The sequence below is a fragment of the Marmota marmota genome, unplaced genomic scaffold (assembly GCF_001458135.2).
Source record: "Marmota marmota marmota unplaced genomic scaffold, marMar, whole genome shotgun sequence".
NCBI classification, from domain to species: Eukaryota; Metazoa; Chordata; class Mammalia; order Rodentia; family Sciuridae; genus Marmota; species Marmota marmota.
In genome coordinates this window covers 56,093,602-56,118,254 of record NW_026000026.1, presented here as the reverse complement: position 1 = coordinate 56,118,254, position 24,653 = coordinate 56,093,602, and the positions used below count along the sequence as shown (strand labels likewise).

The 24,653-nt window shown below is 34.0% G+C and overlaps 1 protein-coding gene across 1 annotated transcript; it reads left to right on the top strand.

Annotated features, from left to right (window-relative positions):
- Positions 1-5,783: 5,783 nt before the first annotated feature.
- Positions 5,784-18,896, top strand: LOC107148975 (UBX domain-containing protein 10-like). Its single transcript, XM_015493766.2, is given in 3 exon segments — positions 5,784-5,977; positions 16,572-16,752; positions 16,754-18,896. Coding segments are annotated over 3 exon segments (1,020 nt in total). The 3' UTR covers positions 17,399-18,896.
- Positions 18,897-24,653: the final 5,757 nt, after the last annotated feature.

Genomic DNA, 24,653 nt, shown 5'->3' with positions numbered 1-24,653 from the left:
GTACATGCTCGGGCATTTATTTTCCATTGGATAAATTGCCTAATTTATTCACAGATAAGTCAGGTAGTTTTTTTTTAAGATTTGAAAAATATTGGGTATAAGATTCCTGTCAAATGTATCTTTAGCCAACTTCTTCATGTTTCCAATAAGATATTTTATAATCTTCTTTCTTGTTTTAATTTTATTCTGTTATTCTGAATACCACATAAGATTTTACCAAGGTTTCTTTTTGCACTATTTATAGAAAGAAAGAGTGAACCAACCTTTATAAACATTCTGTCAACAGACAGCCTATATTACCCCAAAGGCTGAGAAACATGAGCTTCTTTATGTCTATATGGAGGATTGAATGATACTAATCAGGGATGGTTTCATCAGAATAAAATTTAAGTTGGCTAGATGGGTAAAATTGGTACAATGTGAAGTCAATTCTGTGAACTTCTAGTCTACATATTTCAGACTGCAATAAATGAAGAGAACTTTAAGCTGGCCCTTGCATTAAATCATGTGCAAAGTTCTTAGTTGATTAGAAAAAAAGCAGACTGCTTGCAATTCAGAGTATTCTAAAACTAGAAGTTGTTTCAAGCAGTATAGTAAGAACAGTAACAATGAGAATAAACAATTAACATGAAGAAAGAAGTTTTTTTTTTTATTATTATTATTACATTCTCAGTTACCTAGAAACAGGAAACGTGGCACACCATGCAGGGCCACTATGGGAAGCATCTAAGGGCAAGGAACACACAGGTAGAGAAGGGAACTTGCAGGGGAAGGGGCAGAATTATTGCATTTATTTTATTTTGAGGGAAGGAATGAGCAAAGAAATGAGGACTTCTGAGAAAAGGAGATGGGGAGAAGGATTCAGGACTGGTTGGTTAGTGTTTAAAAGGCATGTTGATGGATAAGTTGTTATCTCTAGGATTAGTTTACCCTGAGAGGAGCAGTTCCCTGGGTCTACAAGTGCCCCAAAACCAGAGTATTAAAAGTAAAGAAAATGGTTGGTTGCTATGGAACATACCTCTAATCCCAGGTATTCAGGAGATTGAAGTAGGAAGATTGCATGTTCCAGGCCAGCCTCAGCAACTTAGCGATCCTCTGACTCAAAATAAATTTTAAAAGTCTGGGGATATAGCTCAGTAGAAAAGCTCTGGGTAGCATATGGAAGGTCCTTGGGTTTATTTTCCAGCAACACACACACCAAAAAAAATACAGAAAATGAGAATTTTAATTAATAGAGAAAAGTGACTCAAAGAAGGTCCTCTTTGCTTCATACCCAAGACAATATAATTTGGCATAAAAGCTACAAATTGGGGTAAGGAATAAGGGACATCAAAAAGCCTATAGTATGTGACAAAACATTTTCTGTGTCTACTTTTTCTTTTGGATTTGTTCTTCAATCTCCAAACTCTACACTTTGCCTCCTCAGTTTAGAAAAAAAAATACACCTTAAGTTTACACTGTTTTGCCTATTGCCCCAGAAACTATAAAATGCTATCAGAAAAAAAAAATCTATGATAAATATGATGCTCCCCTCAGGTACCTGAATTCTGTCTAGGGTTGCAGCCCTAGAAAGTCCTTCCTGTTTTATTCTCCTTCAGAGCCTAAGAATTGTTTTCTTTTATTATTATTATTATTATTATTATTATTATTATTATTATTATTTAGTTGTAAATGGATGGAATGCCTTTTTTTTTTTTTTATGTAGTGCTGGGGATAGAACCCAGTGCCTCACACATGCTAGGCAAGAGCTCTGCCACTGAACTACAGCCCGAACCCAGAAGTGTTTTCTTGTGGTATTATTTTTTGCCCAACTCTTCTTGTTACTATGAAATACAAGTTGCTTTGTTCTAATCTCTCACCTTCCTCTTTGAGGGATAGTGTTACTTAAAATGATGTCCTAGGTTACTTTATTTCAGCTCTTTGCAAATATTATTCTAGTGTTTTTAGTTCTTATTATTTCAGTTGAGAAATGAATTGTTGGGCTAGTTGTTGCTTATTTGAAAATAACCTTTCTCTCTTCCTCTCAGCTTTTTTTTTTAAAAAAAGTCTTCTCTTTGTTTTTATTTCCCCAAAGCTAGCTTTACTATGAAGTGTCAAGTTATAGATTTCTTTTTATTTACATTGTTTCTAATTTGATAAATCTCCTTGAATCTGTATCTTGAAATCCTCAATTTTAGCAATTTTCAGTCATATCTTCCAAATATTGACCCTTTCTTATTAGCTCATCTCCTTCTAGAACTCCTGTTACGTGCATGTTAGACCTTTTCTCTGCAACCTTTATTCTCTTTCTCTTCATTTCCATTGTTTTGACTCTGTGCTTCATTCTGGTAATTTCCTTCTGTTTTATCTGTTGGTAGTTTCTAATTTTCTATTAACCTTATCAATTTAATTATTTCTTTTACTTATTTTATTTTCAGTTCTAGAACATTTATTTCATATCATATTTTTAGTTTTCAATTGACATTCTCAGGTTTGTGTTTAAATACCTTAATCAAATTAAGTTAGTTATTTTAAGGTCTATAATTGATAAGTATATAAATCCTCTGTGGGACTCTACAGTTTTTTTTTATGTTTCTCTTTATTTTCTAGTAGATGGCATGTTCTCTCAGGTCACACATTTTTATCAAGTGCTTAATATTGTAAAAAATAAATTAAAAAAGTAATTAGTGTGCTCTAAGTTAATGGTTTATTACTTCTAAGAGGACTGACAAAAAGTCAAAGGCCTTAGAAATATAAAATTACATAATTTCAAAAATTCAGATGATTAATGGATGAGATTTAATGCCCATGAGAGCTAGTGCTTCCGGTTTTGGGGAAAGGGAAAAACTGTTTTAAATACTCTTCTCTCAGACTTTAATCCTGTTGCCTTGTTGGATTTTTTATTCTTCCAAACAACTATTTTAATTATATTTTATCAGATTCCTTATTTGTTCTTCATGGAAGAACTGGTTTGCTAATATAAATGGAGTAGTGGGCAATGTTCATCTGTCATTTAGTTGAACCACTGATTATTTTCTCGTTCTCAAAGAACATTTAGAATAGATATGTTTAGAATGTGGCAAAATTTTCACAAAGCAAAATCTTTACCTGCAGTGTAAAAGTCAAGTAAAAGCCCCTGAAATCCCCGCCTCTTGCCAAGATATTAAATTAATAACACATCCTGGGGGAATGCAGGGATTAGTGCTGTTCATAAAGACTGAAATGAAATAGCAGTAGCAGCTCCATTTAGCTTATCAGTTTCAACAATGCAAAATCTGAATGAATCATGGTATATAACAGTAACCTACTGTGAACTCAATCAATTGTAGCCCAAATTGCAACTGCTATATAGGTATGGTATCTCCTCTAGAGCAAATTAACACAATTTGGTTTATATGGTATGTGATTATTGATCAGGTTCTTTTCTATACCCATTAGGAAGAATACTCAGAATCAACTGCTTTCAACCAGGACAGCAACTATATATAAGTTTGGTTATTCTTAGAATCTGCATTATTTCTCTCATTTTCTGTCATAATATTGTGTGAAGGAACAAAAACCATCTGGGTATTTAAATGAATACAATTCTCTCAGTCGATAATATATTAACCCACTATATTGATGATAGTATTCCTCACTCTCCCTCAGCTCAAATGCTAATGGGGTTTCCTTGTGATAAGCTGACAGAAGGGAAAAGAGTTCAAGCTAATTTCACATATGAATTAGTTTGGTTCATAAGTGCATGCCAAAAGTGGATTGCTGCTGAACTTATTCTGGAGTACCCTGAAGGATCACAGTGAGGGAAAAACCCTTCCAAAGTTAAGTTTGCACAGCAAAGCATGTCATCCACTGTGTCTGGAGAAGGGAAGTGGTCAGAGGTATACTCAGATCCACTGGCAATGGCAAATGCCTCAGATGTTTAATCAGGAGTTTGAAAGGAACAACACTGAAAGACTGTGGAGAAACATTGAGATGGAACTGCAGGACTAGCAACAAGTATGAGGGTTTATCCCATGAGAGAGAATCCCAGGGAGAAAACCAATAAACAAGAAAATTAACAGGATGTATCTAACTCTCACTCTCCTCTTTTCACTCTTTCTTTTCTGAGAGAACTTACCTAATTCATGACAACAAGGATATTCATCTTACATCCTGCTTTTAGGGGAGCTGACCTCTGACTTCCCACCATCAATGAAGACAAAAAGAAAGAAAGAAAAAAAAATAAAAACAAAACAAAACAAATGTAGTCCTCTTGGACTAAAATTTTGTTTGAAAAATTTCTCTGAGAATTTGAAGTATACACCCGTCATAAGAGTTTAAAACTTGGATGTATATTATCTGTAAACATGGGGTGAAAAATAAAACCAATAAACTTCAAGCATTACCTTTATATAATCCAAGTTCTCATTTTTCTTATGTGCCTTGGTCCTTTCAAGTGTATGCTCAGTCAAGATCTGACCTTTTTCTACATTAAAAGCTTAATGATTATGAGTTAATTATCTACAATAACAATACATGAAGAAATAGCAATCATATATGAGAATCAACAGAATAAACAATATAATTAGACAAAACAGGATATTATATATTTGAATTATGATGCAAAATACAGACTAGTGACACTTAAATATTTAAATTAATTAGAGATAATATTAACAAGCAAATAATATAATACTATAAATAAATAAGGAAGATATAAAATACATAACCCCTCCCCAAAAAGATGATTTCAAGATATCCCTATATCTATCTGTATATAAAAATCACTAGTAGACATGTATATAAAATTTCAGTGGATATATGATCATGAATTTACATGAGCCTATAGCCATACTACCCTAAATGTGCCCAATCAAGAAAATAAGAGTCAGAATATGGAACATAATACTGAAGAAGAACAAAGTCAGATTACTAACACTATCTAACTTCAAAAATTACTGTAAAGCTACAGTAATCAAGACCCTTTAGAAAAATAAGAGATATATAGTTCAATAGAATCGTGTGCAGAACCCCTTAAATAGACCCAAATTATTATAGTAAACTAATTTTGGGCAAAGAAGCCAAGCAATCTAATAAAGAAAGAATAATCTTTCTGATAACAGAGCTGTAATGATAAGATAGCCACATGCTAAACAAATTAATGACCTTTCAAAATAAATTTAAAATGGATCGTTGAAGAAAATATAAAATCAAAAATTAAACTTCTAGAAAATAATATAGAAGAAAATCTAGAAGACGTTAGTATGTCAAGAAGTTTTTGGACAGAAAACCAAAAGCATGAAATAGTAAAGAAAAATTCCTAAGTTTGACTTCATTAAAATTAAAAATTTCTGCTCTACTAAAGTCACAGTAAAGAAAAAGAAAAGGCAACTCACCTGCTGGAAAAAAAAATATTCGCAAAACACTTACCCGATAAAAGACTTACATTCAAAATATACAAAGAATCCTTAAAACTCAACAATGAGGAAACAAACAGTTCAATTAAAAAAAAAATGGGTAATTGAGGCTGGGATTATGGCTCAGTGGTAGAACACTTGCCTAGCAGGTGGGAGGCACTAGTTTCAATCCTCAGCACCACATAAAAATAAAGGTCCATTGACAACTAAAAAATATTTTTTTTAAAAATGGGCAAAATATCTGAACTGATGCCTTATTACTAAGATGTAGAGATGGCAAGTAAGCATATGAAAATGCTCAAAATTTAATGGCATCAGGGAATTTCAAATTAAAACAACAATGAGGTGCCACTCCATGGCTATTAGAATAGTTAAAACCCTAAACACTGAAACCAAATGCTGGTGAGGATGTGGAGCAACAGGCATGCTTATCCATTGCTAGTGGAATGCAAACCAATAGAGACACTGTGGAAGAAAATTTGCAACATCTTAACAAAGGTGAATGATGTCTTCCTAGGCTATCCAGCAATAATGCTTCTTAGTAGTTACCAGAAATTTATTATACCAAACTTGCTCATAATTGCCAAGCTTGGAAACAAGCAGTAAGTGAATGAATAAAGAAATTGTAGTTCATTCATATAATGGAATCTTAGTTACCTAGTGACAAAAAGAGATGAACTTCAAGCCATGAAAAGATAAGAGGGAATCTTAAATATATATTACAGTGAAAGAAGCCAATCAAATGTTATACTCTGTGTAATTCCAATTATGTAATATTCCAGAAAAGGAAAATACAGAGAGCAGAAAGATGCATGTTGCCCTGGTCTTGGGAAGGGGAAGTGAGGATGGAGAAATGAATAGGGGAGAAGTGATAGGGCAGTGAAATTATTCTGTATGATTTTATAACAAAGAACACATAATTTTGTACATTTATAAAACTTTATAAAACTGTACAAAACCCTAATGTAAATTATGACCACAGTAAGTAACAATGTCATCAATCACAAGAAATGTACCCTAATGTACAGTAACAATGTCATCAATTACAACAAATGTACCCAATGCACTATGTTAATAAGAGACCTTGTGGGCAGAGGCAGGGAGTCTCTAGTTCCTGCTCCATTTTTCTGAAAACCTAAAACTGCATAAAAGTGAAGTCTATTAATACAAAATAAATTAATTGAAAATGTTAATGTTAATGAATAATTTAATATCAGATAAAATATAGCCAAAAAGAAAATACATAATCATAAAATACATCTTTAAAGTTGCACAGAATGCAGCACAATGATATAAAACTTTAAAAATATTAAAAGAGAGGATTTAAGAGACAAAGAAGCTAAAATGAGAAAATCTTATTTAAGTATCTTACTTATGCATAAGCAAAGACAGTAAAGATATATTGGATCAATTATAATACTTGAAAACATATTAGCTAAGATATTTTCATAATTCATTAAATATATGAATCTTAAAATTCAACTCACACAAAATCTTGAAGTAGGGTACATATTTTTTGAAGCACTTAGTAGAAAATTTTTGAACACCAAAGTTAAAGAATGAAACTTCAAAATAGCTCATCTGACAGAAAAGGGATGATAGTTGGATGCTAAAGTATTAACAATACAGGAGACCACAATCTAATTGTTTCAAAAACTGAATAAATATAACTCTCAGAGAAAACAGTGTTTATTTGGTACTTTAATATTTTATAAAATAACTTGATATATTACACATGTATAGTTCTCTAGGAAAAAAAATCTATTTGCCTAATAGAGGAACTGATCAAAAATTTTATACACAAAAAGAATTTCATGTAATATATATTTTCAAGTATCACCGACAGAAAAAACTTGTAGCTTTTTACTAAAATAACCAAAAATGTCTGAAATGACTATTATTTTTAAGAATAAGACAAAATAAGATTATGAAACACCATTGCCTTTTAATGATGTCAATTAAGAAGAAAAAAATACCATAATAAAAGAGGATAACTATTCAGGAAGCCTAAGTAACTGTAAGAAAAAATAAAAGTAAACATCAATATTCAATCTAAAAAACTGTTAAAAAATATAATAAATTAAATATATGAAAATAAAAACCTAAAATATGTTTTAGGGCCAAATAATATAGAAAAAGAAACTATTGTAGCACAGTGAAGTTTAAGAATATCTCATAGAAATTTAGTAATCAAGTAAAACCAAACTTACGAAAGGACTGACATTAATAAAAACTTATTTTTAAATTTATCTATAGACAAAGCAAAAAAAAAGTTTTGCTGCTTATTCTGTTATAAGTTCTAAAGAAAAACTGTGAAAATTATGACTAAAAGGAGAATAAACTTGGCACAGAAATTCAAGTGTGAGTAATGAGCAAAAGGTTACATAACAGTAAGACTCTAAAATTGGTTATAAGATATTAAAAATCCATAGAAAATTTGAAATGTGGGTAAAATAATTTTACTTAGTGTGTTGGAACAAACATTGAGTAAAATCATCATTATAAGATCCATTGAGTAAAATCATCATTATAAGAAAGAAATGAAAACAAATACAACTATACATGACAGAACCTTATTTTCTATATGAAAGACGAAATTCAAGTATATTAAATTAGGTTCATATATTTCTTCACATTTTATATTGATTTTATAAAAGTACAATGTAGTAAAAGAAAAAGGGCGGATGCAGAGAAATGCAGCATGTTCTGTGATTCAGAAAAGCAAGTCCTGAGGACAAGAAAAACAAATCTAATAATCAGTAATTTACACTGTTTTCTGGAGATTTAAAGAAACAGGAACGTGTAACTATTGGGATGAAATAATGAAGGAGTTGTTACCATTCCATGTCTTCCAAAAGCACTGCAGCAAAGTTGTTATGGTTTGGATGTGAGGTGTCCCCCCAAAACTCATGTGTAAAACAATGCAAGAATGTTCAGAGGAGAAATGATTGGGTTGTGAGAGTCCTAACCCAATCAGTGAAGTATCACCTGATTGGAATTAAGTGAGTGGTAATTGAAGTGGTAGGATGTGGCTGGAGGAGGTGGGAATTGGGGTGTGGCTTTGGTGTATATATTTGTATCTGGAGAGTGGAGTCTCTGCTTCCTGATCACCCTGATGTTAGTGACTTCCCTCTGCCACCCTGTCCTGCCTTGATGTTCAGCCTCACCTGGAGCACTGAGAAATGGAGCAGGCCTTCTATGAACTAAGACCTCTGAAACCCTGAGCCCTCAAATTAACTGCTCTTCCTTCAGTGTTGTTCTGGTCAGATCCTTTATTTAGTCACAGCAGCGAAAAAGCTGACTAAAACAAAAGTCAACAAAATGTAAACCAAAATGAAACAAATCACATTTCAAACAGACTGTGAAGGGATACATTTCATGAGGAATAAAACCAGTAGCCGACCAAACACCCAAGGTTCCTTATTTATCAAACCATCTATATGACTGGGAGGGCCAGAGTCGCATTACCAGCCTAGGCAAATAGTAGGATCTCACTTTAAAAATAAGCTGGGGGTGTGGCTCAGCGGTAGAGTGCTTGACTAGCACATTCAAGGCCCTGGGTTCGATCCTCAGCACCACATTAAAAAATAAATAAACAAACAGGGGTGGGGATATAGCTCAGTTGGTAGATTGCTTGCCTTGAATGTACAAGGCCCTGGGTTCAATCCTCAGCACCACAAAAATAAATAAATAAAATTTAAAAAAAGCTGACAGAGATATGAATTAATTAATCAATAAATTATTTTACCAGGTATATTGATTTAGTGTAAATATGAAAGTCATGTTGAAATACATATGCTTTTACAGTGCACATCTGTAATCTCGGTGATTTGGGAGGCTGAGGCAGGAAGTTTGCAAGTTCAAGTTCAGCCTCAGCAACTCCATGGGAGCCTCTCTCAATATGAGGGGATGTAGCTCAGTGGTAAAGTGTTCCTGGGTTCAAACTTCAGAACCAAAATATACACACATACATACACATAGAGAGCTCCCAAAATTTAAAGTATGCTTCCATTAATTATATGTAAAGTTTTATGAATTTATCTTCATAGAATAAAGTAAATTACCATTTAATATTTTTCAAAGTTTTAACTATGTTTAGTTTACTTTATTTCTCCAAAATCAATTCACCCTGCATTCTCAAATGAATTTATCTACTGAGTGTGTTTCACATTTCAGATATTTAGCATGCTTCACATTTTCAAAATAAATGTAAATATTCATCTAATCAAGTAAGTGAAGATGATATGTATGAACTAAATATATTAAAGAAAAGATTAGATTGCAAATTATTAGAAGACTTCAACTCTTTTTTGAGAAAAAATGTCTTGATTGATATTCAAAACATGAAGGAGCTAAAATCAAAAGTATGCAAGGTATTTTCATTTTCAAAAGCCAAGGATTCAAAGCACAGAAAAGAAAATGAATACATTAAACTTTGCCCAGCCTCAGCAAAATAGCAATAATATATTAAAAATTAGAGTAAAAATAAAGTGTAAAAAAATATCCTCAAAGTTTATAGAAGCTATCATGTAACAGAAATCCTGCTTGAAGTTTTAAAAATTGTGACTTGATTATTGGTACACATTGATTTTTAGCAAATTACCTTTTGATGAATTTGTCATTTGGCAACCTAACTTTCTGAGGACTGATATTTTTCCTCTGTTGAAAGTTGACCTAAAATCATATTGTCCCTATTTCTAAATTAGAGAATGTGCCATCAACACATTGTACTCCTTCCCACAAATGAAACTCTTTTCAGAGTGTTTCATTTGGCTAAACATTTTACAACCCCCACTCCGCCCATGTGCTCAGTGAAATCCCAGTTACCATCAGCCAAATGTCAGCTCCAGAAAACACTCTTTTAATCTCAAGATAGACAACACTGAGCTGTAGTTATACATTAGTTTGAATATTGGATCAATGACTGTGATAAATTGGATTTTTTTTCAACAAATATTTATCATCCTCCCCCAACACAGAGTATTTCCCTGCTCTATTAATGTTGGTCTTGGTGCTATGAATTGTTTAGGCTAATGGAATGTGGTCACTTCTGAGCCAAAGTCTGAAGAAGCATTCATCTGTTTTCATTTGCTGCTTAGCTCTTGCTCCTCTGTCATTTACTATGCGAAGAATACACTCGATAGCCAGAGAAATGAGAAATGCTTCCAGAAGAACTGCATCTAATCTTCACTTTATAGTCAAAGTCAAAAGAGTCAGAGTCAAAATATAATCAAAGTCAAACTAAGACCCTTAGTTTAGGCGTGGGCTGTTAACAGCATTATTATGGACACAATTAACAACTGCAATAAACACATGACGAATGGAAATAGCATAAATCATATATTACAGCCCATTGTTTAAAGAAAAAATGATTCATTCAGTTCATTTTTGTTTTGTTTTAACTTTTAGTACCTATCTTATAAAATAATATTTTTGCAAAAAATCACAGTTTTTTTATAAGAAACTAATCTATACAGAGGATTCCAAAGAAGACATATTTTTAAATTCCATAAAATATACTACTCACCTAGACATACACCTGAAAACTTCTTACTTTTTTTTCTTTTAGTTTCAGATGGACACAACACTTTTATTTATTTTTATGTGTTACTGAGGATCAAACTCAGCACCCTACATGTGCTAGGTAAGCTTTCCACCACTGAGCCACAACCCCAACCCCAAGTTATTAGTATTTCACAGATGTATGTATGTAGATAAGTGAAAATGTTAAAATAAATTTGTAAATAATTGGATTGCATTATATAAATTATTTTAAGATAAATATTGTATTTTATTTGAATTGAGCAAAATGAGATTTTAAAAGGAAACTGAAGGAATTGATTAACTCATAAAACATTGTCATCTAAAAATAAAACTGTCTTAGTTTAGAAGAGATATCAAAATTAAGAAGATGAAGTCATATTTGTATATTACACATTTCAAATATGGGTAATATATATTGACTTTCTTTTATGAAATATCAGATAATTGACACTCTCATACTGTCAGGAAAACTTTCTTCATCCTGATTTTTATTAGCTTTAAATTGTCAAGGTTTATTGAATTTATACTCTATTTTGTAACCATCTTTCCCATGGTTGTTGAGACTTAAATAAATTCAGTACTCACCAGTAGTCTTTTTTCTAAGAGTTCATTCCTGAATTTTTAATTTAAACTCATATCTCATCTGAATTGTCTTAAAAACAAGAGTCTTGAGTTCATTATTAAAAAGTTCTTTCATGATTAAGAATGTGTATCAATAGTGTGTGAAATTGAAGGAAATAATGATTCAAAGTGATTTTATTGTAATTATTATTGGCTATATTTTCATTTAGGTATATCCCAATTATTTTGAATATTTCTATTTAAAAATTGTAGGTCAAGTCTGGCGTAGTGCTACATGTCTATAGTCCCAGCTATTCAGGAAGCTATTCATCTGAGTTCAGGAACTGAGACCATCCTGGATAACATAGGGAGAATCCATCTCAGAAAACAAACAAACAAACAAAAATCACAAAGAAACAAAAAAGAACAATTAAATACATACAAAAATAAAAAATAAAAAACTAAGGCCCAATGGACATTTCCCCTTTTATAGGTCTCCAGATAATTTCTGCTTGAAAAAAAAATCCTTGGTTTTCACTTGAATTGCAGTAATTTATACAGAATATATCAATAATATTATTGATATATAATATCTTAAATCAATATGTATTAGAATTCAATCTTGATTTTGGGTATGTAAATTCAGTTCTTCCTTTATTTAAGATTTTTTTATATTATTACATTGAAAAACAACATGGAGATATGATTTTTTCATTTGATGAGTTCCTAAAATTTTTTTGATGATATAAGAAACTGTCAAGTTTAAAATTATAGGTATAAATTGAAGTTATAAAACTAATATCAGAGAGAAGATATTTATATCAAAAAACATAAGGCGATTCTATGAATTTTTCTGAAGTGATCCAATGCTTACACTGGGTTATACCCCATGATCTGAGTTTTCATGTCATTCCTCCAGGATAAAGATTTTTTCTTTGTTTTTTTTTTTTGTTTGTTTGTTTGTTTTAATAGGCTTTGAAATTCTAACTTAAAACAAAATAGAATAAAATTTATAGTCAAACTGGTTGAGGGTCAAAATTAAGCTCAAGATTTTATTTAATAACCTTGGGAAAGTTTTATAGTTGGAGATTCAGTTTTCCTACCTGAAAGTTGAGGATGGTAAGAGCTATTCCACAGAGTTAAGCAAATAACAAATATCCAATAAAATACATTATGTTCATAATTTCCTTTTTCTTAATGACTGAATAATTATATATATATATATATACACACACACACACACACACACACATATATATACCATATATATACACACACATATATATACCATATATATACACACACATATATATACCATTTATACACACACACATATGTACATAGATAGATAGATAGATAGATAGACAGACAGACATACACACAATGGAATTTTATTTAGTCATTAAAAAAAAGGAAACTATGTCATTTGCAGGAAAATGGATAGAACTTCAGACCATCACGTTAAGAGAAATGAACCAACTCAGAAGGTCAAGAGTCATATGTTTTCAATCATATGTGGATTCTAGAGAGGAAAAGGGAAGAAAAGGTGGAGGGTGTAAGATTCTCATAAAAATTAAAGAGAGATCAGTGAAGTAAAGGGACCACAGGGTGGAAGGTAGGGAGGGAGGGAGAAGTGCTGGGGAACAATATTGGCCAAATTATATTATTATATTGTGTGAATATATAAATATGTATCAATAAATCCCATCATAATGTATGATTATAATACACTGATTTTTAAAAATGTGACCAAAAAATAAGGAGGTGTAGGAAGATGAGACTGAACACTACTACTGCAGATTTGTGCAAACTCCGACAGATTTACTTGGTGAGTAATAAAACACAATGCTATATAAATTCAGCATTGCTTCCTTTGCAAGAAAAAAAAAAAAGTAAGGCTGGAAGATCTGTGTAGCAAAGGTGAAGGTGGGACAAGGGGAAACTTCACAGGGAATTACACAGTGGAATGACACTAGCAGGACAGGATGCCTTTTCTCAATGTGACAGGGTATAGATGAGAAATCAGGCTCCAATTTTTTTTACTGCCCACAACTTCCAAGCCACACCCTTTCCTTTTTCCTTTATGCCCCAATGTGAACAAACTTGATAAGAAGACCTAGTATTCTTTCCTCCTTTGGCATCGCCGGAGGTTCAATCCATGGAAACCCTGGGCTGTGTATAGGACCTCTCATCCCTGACCCACACAACCACAGCAAAGTGTACAACCAGCCTTCTTTCTCTGCTCTCTCAAATGCTGCTTTCCCTAGGGACCTGCTATATGAACAATAAGCCTATACACAAGCTGGTGATGTCACAGGCACAACAGAACCAAATATTGAGTAGGGTCAAGCAGCCTCTCAGGTGATCATAACACAGGAAAAGGAGAGTTTTTACCACTGTTGATGTGGCAGCCCCGTGGATCTCTGCAAACAGTGAAAAAATAAAGGCTAAGACATCATACTTACACACTCTACTTTGCAACACAAGAATTTAAGATAGCCTAGTATATATCCCTGGTTACCGTTCTGTCTCTCATTATAGTCATTACTATCATTACTTTATAATTTTAGTAACTACCAATGGAATGCCAAAAAAAATCCATGTAAAGTTAATTTTTACATAGAAGAAGGATGGAGGGAGGGGCAGAGAGGGAAGGAAGGGGAGGGGGGAGAGAGAGAGAGAGAGAGAGAGAGAGAGAGAGAGAGAGAAACAATGAAAGAGGAACTCTCACCAGAAAAAAAATTTATCATAGAAGAGAAGAAAATTTAGACTGAAATACATTTTCATAAATTTTATAAAATCAAGAAATCAGTTGTCTGTAGAATAAGGAGTAAAACCTGAGATGTAATTGCTCAGGTTTGAAGTAGTGTACAATAGATGGAGATGGAATTTAAGTTGACAGAGCTCAGTAAAAAAGTAAAGCCTGGCATGGTGGTGCATGCCTGTAATCCCAGCAGTTTAGGAGGGGGAGGCAGGAGGATCATAGATTTGAAACCAGCCTCAGCGATGTAGTGAAAGCAACTTAGAATAAACCTGTTTCAAAATAAAGTCTGAAAAAAGGGCACGGGTTGAAAAAAGGGCTAAGTGCCCCTGGGCTTAATTCCCAGTACCAAAAGAAATAAAGAAAAGATAGAACAAGTACAAATAGAAACATCAGAGAAATGATGTACAGTTGACGAGGCTCAAAAGAGAATAGATACAACTGAAAAACAACATAGAACAGAAGAAGGATGGGGCTTTAGAAGGTATATAAAGAAAAATGGAAGTGCAAAAACAATAAAAATGGTAAAAAAGTTAAGGAATGTAAGTGAAAAAGACATCTATCATATGCATATTGTGTCCTTAAAACAGAAGAATCAGAATACAGGGAAAATATGTAAAGTACATTTTTATAGTAAGAAAGTTCTTTATAGATTGAAAGCATGGCATGTAACAAAAAAGATTGATACAGTGAATAACCTTAAAACATACCTTACTAAAATTATTGAATTTCTATATACAAAGATCAACTAACCAAAAGAGAAAAAATGTCAGTACAACCTTTTATTCTAGAATCATCTTAAATGCTAGTAAACAACATCTACAAAATCCTAATGGACAAAAAACATGGCCCCCAAATTTGGTCATTCTCAAATGTGGGTAACAAATTATGCAAAGACTTGGTTAATCTATTTTTCATGCATCCCTTTTGAAAAAGAGTTTGCTATCCACCACAAGTGACATTTATGTAAATCACAAAACAACAACAAAAGACTGATAGTGATCATTGAATCTATTTTATTTTTGGTTTTATATTAAGGAAAACAAGATTGGGATTACAGAATTGTGAATGTTGCAAATGTTGAAGATATGGACACCTTCTTATTAACTAATTTAAAAATGAAATGAGAAACAAGTGGAGGTTGGAATGGGCTGATTTTATTCTCTCTAGTGGCCGGGTTTGAAATTAATATTTAAAGTTGCTAAAGAAGAAATAAAAATATCTGTATATTAATTTAAGTACATAAGGCTAAATACTCTAAAAATAAATTAGCTTTCTGAAATCAAGTGAGAAAGGGAGAGAAAGAAGGGGGAGTAATTAAAATAACCAACTACGTAATTAGTCACAGTAGGAAGTAAATAGGTAACACGTGAAGGAAAGAGACTTAGTGATTAATAGGAAGCAAAGCTTCTCAAACTGTGATGAAGGACCAGATTTCCTTTCTTTCTCTCTTTTTTAAAATTTTCAATCCATCACAGACTGATACTTTTGCTAAAATTGTAGCAAAATTAATTATCAAAGATGAAACTTATGGCCATAATGGTGTGAAGAAGAACTAAGATTTCCCTTCACACACATATGAAAACAAGTATAAAATTATATAAGACTATTAAAATGGACATTCAGGGCTATGGAAAGGAAGAGACAACAAACTGCAAAATATTTATCCTGAAAAAATCGATATAGTTTCAGATAAGAATGGCAGGACTACCTATTCGTCCTGCCTGGATATGTTCAAGTTCCTGCAACAAATTCTGCTAATAAAAATAGTATTTTTGCCAACTGTGGGTCCAAGGCAGAAATTCTGGAGTCAGAACTGGTTAAACTTTGAAGTGCTTCCCAACTGACACATAGATTGAAAGACATAGGTTATAGATTTATAGGAAAAGATGTTCAACATCATTATTCTTTTAAAAGGTAAAAATAAATCCACAATAAACTCACTAGAATGATCAAAGTAAAAAAGGCTGACAATGCAAGGTGTTGATAAAGATATGGAGAAATTAGACCCTCATACATTATTGCCTGAAAGACGCATGGTTCAACCATGTTGGAAAAGAGTTTCTTAGAAAGTTAAGTGTACACTTTACAGGACACGGCAATTTAATCCTAGATGTGTATCCAATGGCAATCAAAATTTTCATGTGAATATTTGCAGCAGCACTATTCACAATAGCCAACAACTAAAAAAAACCCAGTATGCATCAACTGGATAAATAAAAAGATATGGATAAATAAAATATGACATACCCACAAAATGAAATAAGATTGAATAATTTAAAAAAATTGTACAAGGTGGATGGAGCGGAGCGGTGAGGGGTCCTGAGAAGCAATGGCCAGCGCGTCGTTGGCATTGCAACTGGCAGCTTTCTTTGGCAGTCAAACTCCCTCAAAATGCATGTCATCAGGCCCAAGTCTGCCAAGGGCCAGACACGGCCCACTCTGCACAAACCCCAGGGGAAGGAGGACAGCCCCCAGCGCACTGCTTCCCCCTCCCCCTCCCCCCCGCCGGCCACCAGCCATTCCCTGCGAGTCTCCTGGCAGCCAGAAGCCAGGAGCCTGTGCGCCCATTTCTCCAGCCCAGAGGGCCTTCGAGGAGATCCCTGAACTGCTGCAGCAGGGGCCCCTCGCGGCTTCCTCTTCCCTCAATAAGTACCCCGTCCTGCCTTCCATCAGCAGGAGGCGCCTCCAGGAGGGGGCTGTGGACACAGTAGCCAAAAAGGCCAGCTCACTGCAACTGAGCAGCATCCGGGCCCTTTACCAAGAGGAGGCCTGCACTGTGAAGCCAAGCAAAGAAGATTCCAGAGCTTGCGCTGGTGCCCTGGAGAGGAAGTTTGCCACTGGAACCAAGAAGCAGGGCCCCTCCCAGGATCGAAACCTGGAGGAACCCTCAGACCAAGAACCCAGGCTGCTGCTCGCTGTCCGATCGCCCTCAGGCCAAAGGTTCATCCGTCATTTCCGGCCAACTGATGACTTACAGACGGTGGTGGCCGTGGCTGAGCAGAGGAACAAAGCGACCTACCGAGGCTGCAGCATTGAGACCATGGAGGTGCCCCGGAGACGGTTTTCTGACCTCACCAGATCGCTGCAGGAGTGCGGGATCCCCCACAAGTCCGTGCTGGGCATCTCCCAGGAGGAGAGGGAGGGGTGGCCCTGATCCGCACCACTTAGCTGGGGTCCTGGGTCTCTGAGCAAGGAGCGTGCTTGGGTGCCCGGGCCTCCCAGGCAGCCTGGCTCCAAGTGCCATGTGAGCCCGGTGCAGCTGTGGTCCCTGGGTCCCATCTCCACAGCATATCATCTGCTGATGTGCTGAGCGCACAGCAAAGACTCCTTGGACCACCCTCCGTGCTCTCCACCTCTGGAGCATCTGGAAATGTCCAAGGCTGTTCCTTAAACAGCTACAGCCAGTGTGCCGGGTCCTCCTAAAACAGAGATTCTTTCTAGATCATTTCCTCTCTGAACACAAACCCTGACTCTCTTGAAGCCGATGGTTTGCCTTTCTGTATTTGATGCAGGATTAAACACTAGAGAGGATTCTAATCTGGTAAATAACCAGGGTCTAGGAAATATCTAACTAGCATTTGTATTTCTTGCAAGTGAATCTTTAAGAAACAGGCTGCTGACCTTGTCTCTGGAAGCAGCCCCTCTGCTGGGCTTGGGGGTGGTCAGTTGCTTAGGGATTTCTATTTGTGTGATGAGGCATCAAAGGGAAGACGAGGTCTTCTGCTATTGCAAATCCCCCCAAATAGCACCATTTCTAGCCATCCCGGAGCCAGAGGTAGGTGCTCCCACAGCCCTGGATTAGGCAGTGCTGCTATTCAATGGGAACCAACTTGGGTTTCCACTCCTGTAGCTTCTCCATGCACACTTCCTCCAAAACTGAGAAAAGCCAATGCAATCTGATTTCCTTTGCTTTTGTCATGGATGGAATCTTCTGTTTTTGAAATAGACAAACCTACAAGTCTGTTCAAGTTTGTACTAAGGGCCCCTTATAAATAGTTTCATTCCCCAGTTTTGGTGTCACACCCACTTCAAGCATGGAAGGTCCTTTGAGGCAATGACAGCACACCCTGTGCAGGAGGAGGAGCGCACCTGCCTGGGGTTGCTTTGTTGTGCCCGTGCCAAGACCACGGCCATGAGGCAGGCTGGCTGGCACCAAGTGCCTTAGCCCCAGATGCCCTGAAGACTGTGGCATCCTGATTTTCCAAGGCTGAAGTTGAGATGTGGACAAGTTGCCAAAGTTTTCTTGTATTGTGGGTCCAGCCAAACCTGCACAGCTCATCTGGATCCCTTTACTCTGAATCACCATTCAGAGTAAGGAACACTCAGACCTTCTGGGCACCGGCACCCTCAGAGCTTGGCCCTCACAAAGCTGTGGGTACTGGTACTTTCCCCCACCTCCTAGGTACACAGGGAAGGCAAGAGTCAGGGGTTCTAACAGCATACAAATGTTGCTGCCTCACCTCCAAGGACAGCTTGTGCACAGATATAGCTGGTGGTTGGAAATGTGACTTCTGGTGCATTCTGTGAAGAAGGCTGGCCTGTCCCAGCTGTACCCCATGCCTGTCCCAGCTGTACCCAGGTCACTCAAGGCCAGGTTGGTTCTGAAAGTTTGCAAAATTTCTTAACACCATCCTGATTTAGTTGGTAGCTCCTTTAATTGGAAAGACCAAGTGGGCTGGCCTTGCTTTGGGTAGAGCCACAAAACTAGCCACCTCTTCCAATTTTTGACCATGACAGAAGGGCTGGGGGCTCGAGCCTGGAACCTGTGGCACAGGAACTTCACCTTCCCCCAGGTGAAGCACAAGCACATAACTCTGCCTCTGATCTACAACCTGGGGGAAGAGGCTCCCGTAAAATCCCACCTACTCTATGGTAAGAATAAAATCCCACCCACTGCGATTTGGTAATTTCTCTAGACAGGAGAGCCTTAGCCAGCTCGAGTGACATGCGGCCTGCCTGAAGGAACAGAACCCTCTGCCCTTAGGGGTGGGCTTCGCTCTGCAGGCTGGAACTCGGGGATAGTGAATAAAATGGGAGCCAAGAAGCAGAGAAATATTTTTGGTAGTTGAGGATATGTGAATAAAGCTAGATTTGAACCATCATAATAAACATTTTGTACAAAAGATGATAATGCTAACAATAAAAGCTGATTTGTGTGAAAAAAAAATTGTACAAGCCATAATATGAAAAAAGCTCAAATCCTTAGGCTGAGTGAAAAAAGCAAGATACAAAAGATTTCTTATTGTATCATTCCATTTATAAGAAATGTCTAAAGAAGACGAAACTACAGAAAGGAAAGCAGACCAGCACTTATCTAAAGCTGGGGATGGAAACACAGAACTTTTTGGTTAGTGTTCTAAAACTAGATTATAGTGATGTTTAAAAACTGTATAAATTTACTAAGAAATTTAGAGTATGTGAATTGGATGGAATGCTGAACTGTATGGATAAATCATAATGTAGCTCAAACAAAAAATTACTGAGAAAAAGAGATCTACTAAATACAATCCCAAATTATGCTGTTAGAGTCAAAAAACATAAGATCACAGTATAGTGAATGTTACCTGAAAAATATAAACAACAAAATTAGGAAAAGAACAACAAACTGAATATAGTCTGTATTGATTACAAGGAAAGAATTGCTATAATATAATATAATATAATATAATATAATATAATATAATATAAATAATACAAGGAAAGAATTGCTATACTACTGCTTTTATTGTTTTGTAAAAATAACTAAGCAAAAATCTAAGATAGTATAGTGAATCATGACATTAAATAAATGCTTTAAACAGACACTGTATTTCTGAATATTTAAAATTTTTAATGCAACAAATGAGTGTCTTTCTTGGTTGGATTGACAATGTGTTACTTATAATAGACAATGCATGTATAAGTTGCTTTGTGTTTTACTTTACTAGTACTTATAATAGAGAAGCCAGTTTTAAAACTGGAATGATTTTAAAAATTCAATATAGCTAGAAAGAATGAAAATATTCTGAAGCCACATTCAGAAATTCAGAGTATTCATTTTTACCCCTGTACAAAAGAAAGGAAGTGTTGCCTCACAACTTTCTAATTTATTTGTTTTGTTTATTTTATAAATCAAAATATAAAATGCTTTTATAAATGTGCTTTATTAAATTTGTATTTATTATTTATTTTTAAACTTCATCTTTCATCAATAGTCATTCCAATAATTTATAATGAACAATTAAATTTAAGTCATTTTTCAATAAAAGAAACAGTTATATGAATTTCTTATCTGTGAAAATATTTATTGAAAATAAAATTCAAATGTTTTATCAAGCATATGAATCTTCTGATAATGGTTTTTGTAGATGCTCACTAACAAAATTACCAGCAACTTTATTCATAATTGTTTATAATTTATAAAATATGCAATAATATCTAGAAAAGTTCTGATCTAATTTTTAAAAATTTCCTTGATGATTCCTGCATTTTTTTTAGTTTATCTATGTACCCTTTGCTGTTGAAAATTTTAACTTAAAAATTATGCCTTGTGTTGTGATTCCCCCCTACTATGCATGTCTTGGTCCCTGTGACTCATCTAGTCAATGCTTCCAGTTCATCAACGTGTTGTCAAATTATCACATGCCAGGATGTATCAGATGCCAATTCTATGGTTTCTAAAATCGTCTTCTCCATGCTTATACTTATTTCAGAATAGATTAGTAACCAACAGTTTGCAAACTATCACTAGTTCATAGACTAGCCTGAGTAGCAATGATACAAAGATTAAATCAATCTCCAAAACAAAATCTAAGGAGAAAGCTAAATCAACCCAAAGACAAAATTATATTACTTATAAGAAAAGACAGAAAGAAGCAGTAGAAAAAGAAAGCATAAAGAATTATGTCTCTGGGAATAATACTTTTATCAATAAGTGTAAAACTTCTTTAAAACGAGAGTGATTCCCAGAGTGTTTTACAAAGTGCTCATGAAGATACATGGAAAAATAATGAAAAGTAAAAATTTGACAAAGTCATAGAGTATAACTAAAAAGAACTTCTGGACTTTAATCTTTCTATCTGAAAATATCAAATTCAACAAATGGAGCAGTAAGAGATAAATAAGGCAGTTTATATGGCTAAAAAGTACTAGCTAAAATGAATTGAAAAATTTAAAATTATATTTGCACCAAATAATGTGCAATCAATATTCATATGCAAGAATATCAAGAAATAAAAGAAGAAATCATTTTTAAAAGACAGTACTAAGTACTCTTTCAATATTAGAAATAATGTGGACAAAATAAATCAAGAAGACAGAGCCCTAAAGAGCACACTCAGTGAAATGTGAAAACAAAGAATAAAACTTCTTTACAGCTGGCCCAAGACTATTTATTATACAGCTATCTATGAAGTCCCTCCAAATTCTTCATAAATTCTAAAATTAAAATAGTATATACAATATCTTCATATCTTCTGAGCATAATGCAATTGAAATAAAAGTTTTAGTCGATTCAAACAAAACTAAGAGCACAGAAGTTTATTACATATATCTTAAGCAACTCTTAAGCCAAAAAGGAAATCTAAATAGTTTATATCTGGGATTGACAGATAACAGGAAAGGATTAAGTAAAGATTAACATTTTTTGTAAGTATTATCATTGAATTTCTTAGACAAACTAAGTAGATCAACATTATTAATACTATTACTCCTACTACCACTAAAAATAACAATAATAATTAAAAATAACAAAGAATCTAATAGTGTGACTGATGATTTGCAAATACATAACAATCAATTAGAAACATTATAAAAGAAAATTATCTAAAATGACAACAAAAAGATAAATTGGAAATAAAGAGTTATTTGTTTAAAAAAATCTATAACAACTTTAAAACATTTCCTTTAAACATAAATGTTAATAAAAGTATAAGGGTTCGGGATGTAGCTCTGTGGTAGAGTGCTCACCTTTTTAATAAAAGGCCCTGGGTTCCATTCCTACCATTACAAGTTAGAAGGAATGACTTTTGGGGGGGAGGGCGGTGGATAGAAACATCCAATATCAAAACACTGCCAATGCCTCTTAAGTTAGCCAATAAATGTAATAAAATACCCCCTAAATATTGGTACCTCTTATGTTTATATTTACTTCTATAGCTATCTATGATATTTTTTACTTATATGAGTCAATTCAAAAATTCTTCTGGAAAAATATGCATACAAGAAGAGCCAAAAATTGTGAAAATGTAGTAGGGGATCTAGGATTTCTAGATATTAGCCATCGTTTAGACAGAATAAATAAATGGGATATTGCCTCAAGGAAGTACTGAAATTTCAAAGGAAGAAAATAAAAACCCAGGGATAGTTCCTAATACATCTGGGAACTTAGAATACAAAAAAGTTAACATTTCAAACTATATTAAAAACAAATTATTCTTGAAATGATTGGTCAACCAACTGTCTATCTGGAGGAAAATGAACTCCTATACCACACTTGATTATAAATTAAATTTCAGATGATTAAATAACTCAAATATAAAGCAGAAGCCTTTTTTTCTTTTAAAGTTACTGGGTTTGAACGCATATAAGAAGTGTGACTGAGCCAGGCACAGTGGAGCACACCTGTAATCCCAGTGTTTTGAAGGATTGTGAGTTCAAAGCCAGACTCAGCAAAACCCAGGCACTAAGCAACTCAGTGAGACTCTGTCTCTAAATAAAATACAAATTAGGGCTGGGGAGGTGGTTCAGTGGTCAAGCGCCCCTCAGTTCAATCCATGGTACCCTCTCTCAAAAAAAAAAAAAAGTTTGACTGAGAAAAATACATTTCAATTACATGACAATTAAAGAAATGTATGCAATTATACACATGCAGAAAAATTACCTAGTATCATAATATTTCCATCAAATTAATAAAAGCCCAAAAGAAACTTGAAAACATGTAAGAAGAAAGTTCACAGAAATGAAAAAGCAATTGGCTTAAAAATGTGAGAAGATATTTAGCCTCACTCATTAAAAAAAGAAATACAAAAGAAAGATATAATAAGATAAAAGTTTTTAAAAATCAAGGTGGAAAAAGAAAAAGAAATCAAACAATGTTATAAACAGTGTGGGAAAAGAAGCATCCTTATGATTTTCTGGTAGAAATGTAAATTTGTACAGTGAATAAAGAGAGAAATTGGATATTATCTATAAAACTGTTTTTGTATAAGCCTTAATTCCAGTAATTCAACTTCTAATATATCCTATATGTAGTCTTACAGATGCTTTGGCTTATAGTTTTAAATATGCACTGAAGCCTTCTACACAAAAGCAGACTATGAGAAATAAACTAAGTTCCCATCAAGGAGCTGGATAAAAAAATTATGGTACATCTACCATGAAACGCAGCTGTAAAAATGTGAAGGAGATCTGTATATACCAAAAGGGAATGATCTTTATGAAAAGTTTTTTGTTTCATATTGTTTTGTTTTGTTTTGGATTGTTTTGTTTTGGGTGGAGAGCTGGGCCCAGAGGTGCTTTACCACTGAGCTATATCACAGTCCTTTTATATATTTTATTTTGAGATGAGGTCTCCTCTCCCTAAGTTACTGAGTCTGTCCTTGAACTTGTGACGCTCCTCCCTGAGCCTCCTCAGCCAATGGGATTATAGATATGCACCACAGCATTCAGCTGGTTTTGTTTTTAAAGTAAAAACTGTGTGTATATTACATAGCCTTTAGCATTTATGTGTGTATATGTTGAGATGCATGGTTATATGTGCTTTAATAAAATAGAAATATCTCTGGGAAGATAGCAAAATAACTGGTCACAGGATTGTTGCCAATGAATAAGACTGGAAAGCAGGAGAAGAGAGAGCTAACTTTATATTTTACAATTTTAGCAACTTCTGAATTTTAGGATATTGAGTCTATTATTCACACACATAAAATTAAAACAAATCTGGACAAAGAGACTGAAAAATATTTCTAAGTGTAGAAATGAAACTAACTCCAAGATACATCATTAATTAATTCAAGATACAAAACTAATGAAACTTAAAAAAAAACACCATAAATGCAAGCATGTATGTGTGTGTATATATATATATACACATATATATACACATATATATATATATTTAAATCACATATATGTATAAATTTATTTGCTTGCATTTGTGTAAATGCTTTCCAAGATGATATACTCAAATTGTTGCTTTGCAGGGTTTGGAGGACTGAGGTCAGTTTTGGAAAAATTATTTGCTCTAAATTTTTTTTTCATTGCTCTTTGTGTTTTTTACTCTGCATATATTACTTTTCCACAGAAACAAAATTAAATACTCTGTAATAATTCAGCATCCTATCTTTTATACATTTTAGTAGGACTAAGATGTTTTTTATTTTCTAATGAACTTTACATTAAAATAATCCAATATGTATTTCTATTTAGTT